Genomic DNA, 8,781 nt, shown 5'->3' on the forward strand with positions numbered 1-8,781 from the left:
GTGCACGACCTGCATATTGTTGGGAACAGTGTGGTATCTTGAAATAGGGGAGCTGGTGGAGCCGGGTATAGAGCGTGATTTTTATGCTTCGGAAATTTTAAATGTATACACGCCCTGTCTCTTATACACATCTAGATGTCCCCTGCCTTGTAGTGTTATAATAAAACAAATATTTACTGGGCTTTAATCGGTTCATAGTACAAAATATAGCCCTTGGTGAAATGAAAGCTGTACGATGTCCCTCGGCTTTGTCTCGAGACACAGCCCCCAGACGGATCGATCCACGCAATTCGTTGGCGATGTAGTCAGTTCATGTTATGTTTAATGAAACATGTGATACATCAAGGACATGTGTATTACAATATGACAGTACGTATTATCAGCATGTCACCATCGGTGGTGTGTTCATTATGAAATTTACTTGACTAGTACATATGCTGTTCGTAAAGCTATCACTCGGGCTGATGTGAAACCGCAGGAATGCGTACTGCGGCCATTTTGTTCATCCAGATCACCTATAGGCTATATTTTTGAACTTCCGAAAAACCTCAAATAGAAGACCAATGGGCTTAATCTTGAGAAGAAACCCATCTCGAATTAAAGCCCCCCCCCCCCCCCCCCGGTTTTCCCCCCGCCTCTGTTTGTTTAAAGTAGCCTTAAAAAGAAGCCAATCTCGAATTTCAAGATACCATATGCTTCTTTTCGAGATAGCAAGGAGGTATTAAAAATACCTCCTTGGAGATAGTAAAGTACATTTCATTTCATTTATTTCTCTCAAAACAAACAAACGAAAGACAAAAACAAACAGACACAATCAGAAAAAACAAGAGAGAGGAAAACCAAAAAGCGAAGTTAATCAACTATGGAGTGGTTCCCCATTACATAAAAATTAAAAATATCATCAATAAAGATAAAACATAAACCAATTTTCAGAAATTGAATTTACATACACTGTACATGAATTTCAATGAAACAAAATTAAGTTAAAACATGCTTGGTTTACACAGTAGTTTAGGTGATTTAATGCCGGTTGATACATTCCATGATTACGACTGAAGTTACAGCCGCCTATTGTTTTATAGTAGTAATTTCCAAAATTTACAGAAGAGATAGCCCCCCCCCCCCAGCCCCCCCCCCCCCACTTTACTTGCAAAAATAGCCTCGAAAAAAGAAGCCCATCCTAGGTTCACAAAAAAAAGCCCAGGGCTTCCAATCGAGGTTTTACGGTATATGCTGCTCAACCCAGTAAATATTAAATATTTGTATAATTAATTAATTTGTTTGTTCATATCCAGGCCTGTATGAAAGACTGCATGCATATGGAAATATTTAACAACTGTGGCTGCTATGATCCTAGATACGTTTTCCTTCCGGAAACAACACCGATTTGCTCAAGAGAAGAGGCAGGTCAAGGTAATGCACAACGCAGAGATTTGGTGAAATTGATATAGGCCTAATACACGTGGACGATGAGAACGTGAGAACTGAACGTTCTCGCATGCGCAGAAGACTTTTGGTGACGTCCTTACGTTATGTGTCAATTCCGTCGTGCAATCGAATGCTCCCTATTACCTCCGCCAAAGAGGTTTATGTGTTTTGCCTGTCGGGCTGTCGTGCTGTCTGTCGGGCTGTCTGGTAGCAAGGTTGCGTAAAAGGAATCATTATAAAATTTATTGGAATGGTACATAATAATCTAATAAAAAGATGATTATCATTTGGGGAAAAATGTCGAAGGATTTTTCTTAAACATACCTTAGTGCACAAATAAAAATATTGGAATCGCCTGTGCACGACCTGCATATTGTTGGGAACAGTGTGGTATCTTGAAATAGGGGAGCCGGTGGAGCCGGGTATAGAGCGTGATTTTTATGCTTCGGAAATTTTAAATGTATACACGCCAAGTAGGCCTACTGGTTCGGTATCCCTGCAAAAGGCGGACGTATGCACTCTGGTACTGGTTTAAGCCTGTTTTTTTTAGGCCAATTTATTCGCGTGAATCGAAAGCGTCGCTTCTTGCGCATGCGAAAAGATGCACAACTAATCAGAGCTCAGGAAGCGAACCGACGCTTTCGATTCTTGCGACTAAATTTGTCTAGTGGAAAACGGCCTTTAAAGCGGGTTTTGCACTAGGCGAATTTATTCGCGCGAATCGAAAGCGTCCTTCCTGCACATGCGCATTCACATTTCTATAGGAGTTTTCGCTTCAACGAAATCGGTAGCTCGAACTGTTCCTACTTTTTGCGAAGCGAAAAAACTGCACAGCCAACCAGAGTTCAGGAAGCGAACCGACACTTTCGACTCGCGCGAATAAATTCGCCTAGTGGAAAACAGCCTATAGTATTGTGGTTTGGATGTGGAAGCGCTCGGTTGGCGCAACTGTTGTGACTCGGACTCTCAACCTCATGATCGTCGGTTTGATGAGCTTTCTGTTCGTGAGTCGCTTGCAGTCGCTAATTGATTAGCAAAATTTGTAAATCCTGTAATAATTAGATAGGCAACCGATACTGTAAGCTAAAAATAAAGAAAATAATGTCAACGAATAAAATATTCAAATGACGCCACGCTGACTGAAAGATGCCCTGGACATGGTAAAAAAAAATCTATTAAAATGGAAATAAGATATTGAAAAAAATGAAAGGTATGGAAATATATGAAAATAATGAGGTTTTTGTTAATCCATCTACACAAACACACAATCTCAACAGTGTTTATTCGTATTAATAGGAAACAAAAACACAAATCGCATTGTAAGTCTGAAAAAGTGTTATGGAACATTCTTAATATTCATTCTGTTTTTTCAATCAGTGAGGTGTATGGAGAATGTTAAAAATCGGATTACAATAGGAAATATCTCTTGCAGATGTGGACCGGCATGCAAGTAAGTATAATATCATCGTAAATAAGTGTGCACGTGAGTATCGATTTCCAACATCACAGGGATTTCGGCCCCATTCGTGACGTGTACAGAATAATGACGGCGCTCTCCGGAAGAGGGAGAAATCCAGAATTCGGCTTGCGGCCAGAGGCCGAAACCCCTGCCCGGGAGTCCACTTTCCGATAGGCTGAGAAAACGTACCGTAATAGATGAGAATTTGAAAAAGGCCACAAAGGCGTTTGGTGAATCCAAAGGCCAGTGTAAGGTCAGAATCTATTTCATTTTGTGAAGATTCAAGAACACTTTATTGTCCCATTTTAAAATAGGAAATTTGTTTTTCCTTTGCAACAGTTAATTAAAAAGGATAAAATTACATGAAAAATCACAAATACAAAAAAAACTTAGAAATGACGATAAATACGTTAAGATATTAACAAGTTAAAATAGTAATAGTGAAAAAGTCATTAATCGGTGTTTAAAAATTTACTATGTGTACAGTACTATCTCAGAGACAGACCAGCCATTTTAGCAAAGATTAATACAACACAAACCTAGCGTTTTGCTATAAAATTAAAATTGAATATTGCATCTTGAATAAATGAATTCCTGTTTTAAGTATTTGATTTTAACACTTGAAACCTAAAACACTTGTCTAATACATACCTCCTTGGATCTCGTCATCATGATCCAGCTAGCTGAGCATGACTTAAAGTCTAAATTACTCACTAGTTTTCAGATACATGTTGTGGCATAATATCTGATACCATCTGACTCGTTATTTACTGTATGTATATTAACTTACATTGACTCCAAATATACATAATTATACATGTGTTTTATTTCATTGCTGTATGTATACCGTTGTTTTGAGTTTGCATTGATAACATAAATAAAAATATTTTTCTGCCAAAATGGACGCTAGCATGAAATTTGTTGTGATAACGTACGGTAATATTTTCGATCAATTTTTTAACGAGAGTGAAGACTATTAGCAAAGTTCAAACAAGCAAACAAAAAGATAAATTTATTTCTCTTACCACCATCTTAGTCAAAAATAGGGTATTTTAAGCCAAAATTTTAAGGAGCTGTAAAAAAATTACCCAAGCCCTAGGGATGGATATTTTTTTCGGAGACTCTATGCTGATTCAGAAAAACCAAAAATAAATGTTCTTGTTTATTTTTCCCGCTAATATACTATATTATGTAATGTTTAGCAATTTTGTTGTTCTTTGTTGTCAACAGAGAGATTTTATTTGAAACCAGCATATCCTCATCAATGTGGCCAGGAACTGACTATATGGTAAGTGTATGTTGCAATTATATTATAATATAGTAAGAATAATAATAATAATAATAATAATAATAATAATAATAATAATAATAATAATAATAAAATCAAAAATAAAATTTGTTGAAACATAATAAAATTAACTCGACGTCAGAGAAACTCGAACTATAACTGCAAATAATATTTTTCTATTATTATTAAGATTATTTTTATTCATTCTGGCAAAATAGATAACAATATAAAACATTACAAATACAAAAAAAAAAAAAAATCCGAAATACACAAACAAAGAATAATTAGGTGAGCCAGGGAGCAGCAGAAGCGGAACCACTGTCATCTAAGAGATGTGCCGCTCCCAGAAAAAAATGAATAATAATAATAATAATAATAATAATAATAATAATAATAATTATAATAATAATTATAATAATAATAATAATAATAATAATAATAATAATAATAATAATAATAATAATAATAATAATAATAATAATAATAATAATGATACAACAATATCAAACGGTTAAAAATCATTAAAATATTTTCTTTAATTTACATTTAAACAGACCAAAATTAATAGATATAATGAAATAAATTCGAATGTGCATATAAAATTTGACATCATTTTACATATTATGAATAATATTCGAAATTATTTCATTATATCTAAAATGATGTCAAATTTTATAATATGCACATCGTTGATTTGGACTTTGCTGGACAATATTTGAAAAAGATTCTAGCACGGAAATTGACCAAAGTGCCAGTCAGAAAAAACAACTGTAATTCGTAGGAAAAAATTAAGTTAAAATAAACAGGGAAAGTAACTCGACGTTAGTAAGATTTGAACTATAGCGAGAGTGAAATGCGAGACTCATAACCACTGCAAGCATATGAACCGACCTTGCGTAAGTCTGTTTATTTTTAGTAGCGATCAGTGATTGAAGCAAAAATCGTTCATCCATATCTCATTGCTATAATGAGAAGTAAAGTTGAAATTGCAACAAATCAAGTCATTATAAAGTATAACAGTATAAAGTGAAAAACGCAAAAAAAAAACAAAAAAAAAACATTTCTAATAGTACAAAACAAAGTATTGCTGTGCAATGGTAATAGCGAGGTACATTGAGACTCATAACCATTGCGCGCTATATGAGTCAACCAGGTGCAGATGGGTGCATTATTAGTTCATCTTCCTTGAGTAATATCATGGTAATTCAGTGATTGAGAGCGAGAATTGTTCATGCATTTCACAGTAATTTTGCGTTTAACTGGAACGCAATTTGCGTTTATAGGTACATTGATACTTTTATAGAGATATATAGGTCTGGGATTTGCACTTTAAGTGATCCTCGAATTCAATAGTTTTTTTCCTTGTAACATGATAATTTGTTTTTTTCCAGAAAGTTTCATTAATATCAGTTGATCAGTTTTGGGATATCTGGTCTGGGACGTTTACGTTTAAATGACCCTCATTTCCACACCGTACTCCGGATCGTCACCAAAATTTAATCATTTCTTTATTGAACCATGACAAACCATTCGGCAAAGTTTGATTTTGCTCCATTGGTTAAGTTAGCACTTAAAATGACCCCCAACTTCACAGCTGAATTTGGATCGTCACCAACACGTGGTGATTTGTTCCTTGTAACGTGGTTAAACTTTCACAAAAGTTTCATTCAGAGCAGTTCATTAGTTTGTTTTTTTTTGGAATATCTGGTCTAGGACATTTTTCTTGGTCCTCATATCCACAAAAAAAAAAAAAAAATGGCTTTTCCATCTACTGCTTGCAGGAGCCAATCATTAATAATAACTTACAGACTGATTAATAACAATGACAATGACAATGGTATTGATTGTAATGATTATTAATGATAATAAAATAATAATTATGATGATAATAATAATTTATGATGACTTGCTATTCCTTGCATAGAATGGTAAAATGTATAATTATTGCTGTTCTTCCATTCAGGACACTGTTGTGGAAAAATTAAAGGATACCCCATTATTTGCTGTTAACAACACACTGGATACCGAAGATTACATAAAGTAAGTTTGATTTAATTTTAGTACAGTATGTAGAAACTCGGATAATTTCCCACCATTTTACCTAAGCCGTGTGGTGTCCTCGAACCATGATGGCTTTTCAGGGGTTTTGCCCTTTCTTCAATGCTGTTTTGAGATCTTCTAACTCTATTCCGGTGTCTGCTTCAAGGATGTGATTGCGGGTCTTTCTCATTAATGTGGGTAAACTTTGATGCTGGCTCCTCACTCCTGTAATCATTTCCAGTTAATTGGTTCACTATACTTCCCGATCTTAGGGCTTATTCATGGTGAATTTTTAATTTGCCAATCATACTTCCAAACTAATCAACTCATGTTTCTCTACCAATGATGCCCAACATCAAATACTACCAACCATGCACAAAAAAAAACAAAAACAAAAACAAAAAAAAAACACTAACATTCATGTCCTATAACCTAGCTTACACTACCAATCGTGCCCTATACCCCGGCTCACTAACAATGTCCTATACCCGGTTCATACAAACAATCATGGCCTATACCCCGGCTCACACTAACAATCATGTCCTACACCCCGGCTCACACTACCGATCATGTCCTATACCCCGGCTCACACTGATACCCAGTCCTACACCACCAGTCATACTTATGATAATCCTAAGTAGAAATATTTTGTTAACATCATTTACTTATTTTCAGAAAAAACTTTGTCAAATTGAACATTTACTACGAAAACCTACAGTACGATTATATCGAACAGGTACCAACGTACACAGTAAGTAGACCATCAAGTAGCTACATTATACGTACAGTATTATCATAAATTACATTACTATTAGACCCAGGGGTGGCGCCCACTCTCCCCTGTCGGGAGGGCTCCCACTCTCCCCTGTCGGGAGGGCTCCAACCTCTTCCCCACCCCCGTCGGGGAGAAAAACCACAAATCGATTAAATAAGTCTTTGAAACCCTTGACCCTAGGACCACTTTAGAAATATTTTGAGCGGCGCCCGACCACGCCCACTTTGCTCTCGTCGGGGACATCGGCCCACCCTTCGGGAACCTCTGCCCCCGTCACCACCCCTGATTAGACCAGATTACACGACTGCACTTATTATTACACAATATAACATTGTTGTTGATATTCTAATAATAGTCTTCAGTAGCGTTCTCACGAATAAAGCCAGGGAACCCCGGCCCGATGGGTCCCAAATCAAATACAATAAAAAATAACAATGACCAACAATATCATATAAACAAGAAATATTTCATTAACTTCTACAGCTGGTTTGTATTTCCAAACCTAATAAAATAACGTATTCGAGAATGACCTACCATCTACAATGCATTTCTGTTGTGGTACACACATAAACATAAAAATATCTTACAGGAAATAATATAATATAAAAAAGAAGAGATCTTGTATTTGCAGTGGCCTGTTTAGTACAACATACCACGTGTAACATGTTCTGAATGTTTAGCATATTGATTTCCTGAGGAAAAGCTAGCAAAACGCTAAATCGCCTATTACATACACATAAAATTATAGCTCAAGGCAAACACATATCGTAATGTTAATTGCACCCAATAGTTTATATCAATTTATCGAGAAATGCCTAATCTTTTTTCTTTAAAATAGTTTTTATCACTAATAAGTAATGTTGGCGGACACCTTGGCCTGTGGATTGGCATGTCAGCTCTAACACTATTAGAGTTTCTAGAATGCTTCTACGACATTGTGAAGCACATATGCGCAGCACTGATTCGACGGAGAAAGGCAAAGCAAATCAACAAGAAAAATACTGTTAATGTACATCCATCAAGTAATGATTTTCAGAACGATGCTTTTTCTCAAGATAATTAGAAAGACAACAGGACATTAGTTACGTGTCAGAAGTGACTTAAGTTGGAATAGGTACTGTGTATTATGAGGGCGCCCATTGTACAGCAGGGATAAGCAGGGAGTGTCGCTAAACCAAGTTCAAACTGAGTGAGGACCCACGGCCGACGAATACTTCTTCACTCTCTGTGAACGCATAACGACGCGACGCCGCTTGAACGAAAAACGATCCACTGCACACGCCTCATAATATGTAAAATAGAAATGTAAGAATTTTTTTTTACTTCGCTGATATTACCCATTTCATTCCAAGTTAGACAGAAAGTACAGTCATCTTATCAGTTGACAATATATTATAATATTGTTGGGTAAACTAGGCAGATACATTTCGTATGCATTACAGTAGACACAACTGTTGGTAGGAGCATAAGCAAAATTTTGACAATTTCATTCAGTTAGACCTATGCTGCTTCAATGTGTTTATAGTACTGTACTGAATATTGCCCAATGCTTTGATGTTTAACAGTATAAGACAGTGCGTCAGATATATGAGCATAAGACACCTTTTTTAATATTGATATACTGTAAATGAACTTTTCGTTGATGAGCTATACTTGATATATTACTACCAAACTAGCACGGTTATTATTTATCTATTTGTTTATATATATTTTTATATAGTGAAACTCAGTTTTGACATATATAATATATATATATATATATATATACATATATATACATATATATATACA

General features: G+C 35.5%; 1 protein-coding gene across 1 annotated transcript in view; it reads left to right on the forward strand.

Annotated features, from left to right (window-relative positions):
• Positions 1 to 8,726, forward strand: part of LOC117104503 (acid-sensing ion channel 1C-like) — a 15,978-nt gene extending 7,252 nt beyond the window's left edge. The window contains exons 6-12 of the mRNA XM_033245355.1: positions 229 to 369; positions 1,296 to 1,413; positions 2,806 to 2,878; positions 4,118 to 4,175; positions 6,139 to 6,215; positions 6,891 to 6,966; positions 7,829 to 8,726. Coding sequence (XP_033101246.1) covers positions 229 to 369; positions 1,296 to 1,413; positions 2,806 to 2,878; positions 4,118 to 4,175; positions 6,139 to 6,215; positions 6,891 to 6,966; positions 7,829 to 8,053 — 768 coding nt within the window. The 3' untranslated portion in view covers positions 8,054 to 8,726. The remainder of the gene's footprint in view (positions 1 to 228; positions 370 to 1,295; positions 1,414 to 2,805; positions 2,879 to 4,117; positions 4,176 to 6,138; positions 6,216 to 6,890; positions 6,967 to 7,828) is intronic.
• The last annotated feature ends 55 nt before the right edge of the window (positions 8,727 to 8,781 follow it).

The sequence above is a fragment of the Anneissia japonica genome, unplaced genomic scaffold, assembly GCF_011630105.1.
Source record: "Anneissia japonica isolate Jap-2015-1 unplaced genomic scaffold, ASM1163010v1 scaffold287600_len331809_cov165, whole genome shotgun sequence".
In the NCBI taxonomy this organism is placed as follows: Eukaryota; Metazoa; Echinodermata; class Crinoidea; order Comatulida; family Comatulidae; genus Anneissia; species Anneissia japonica.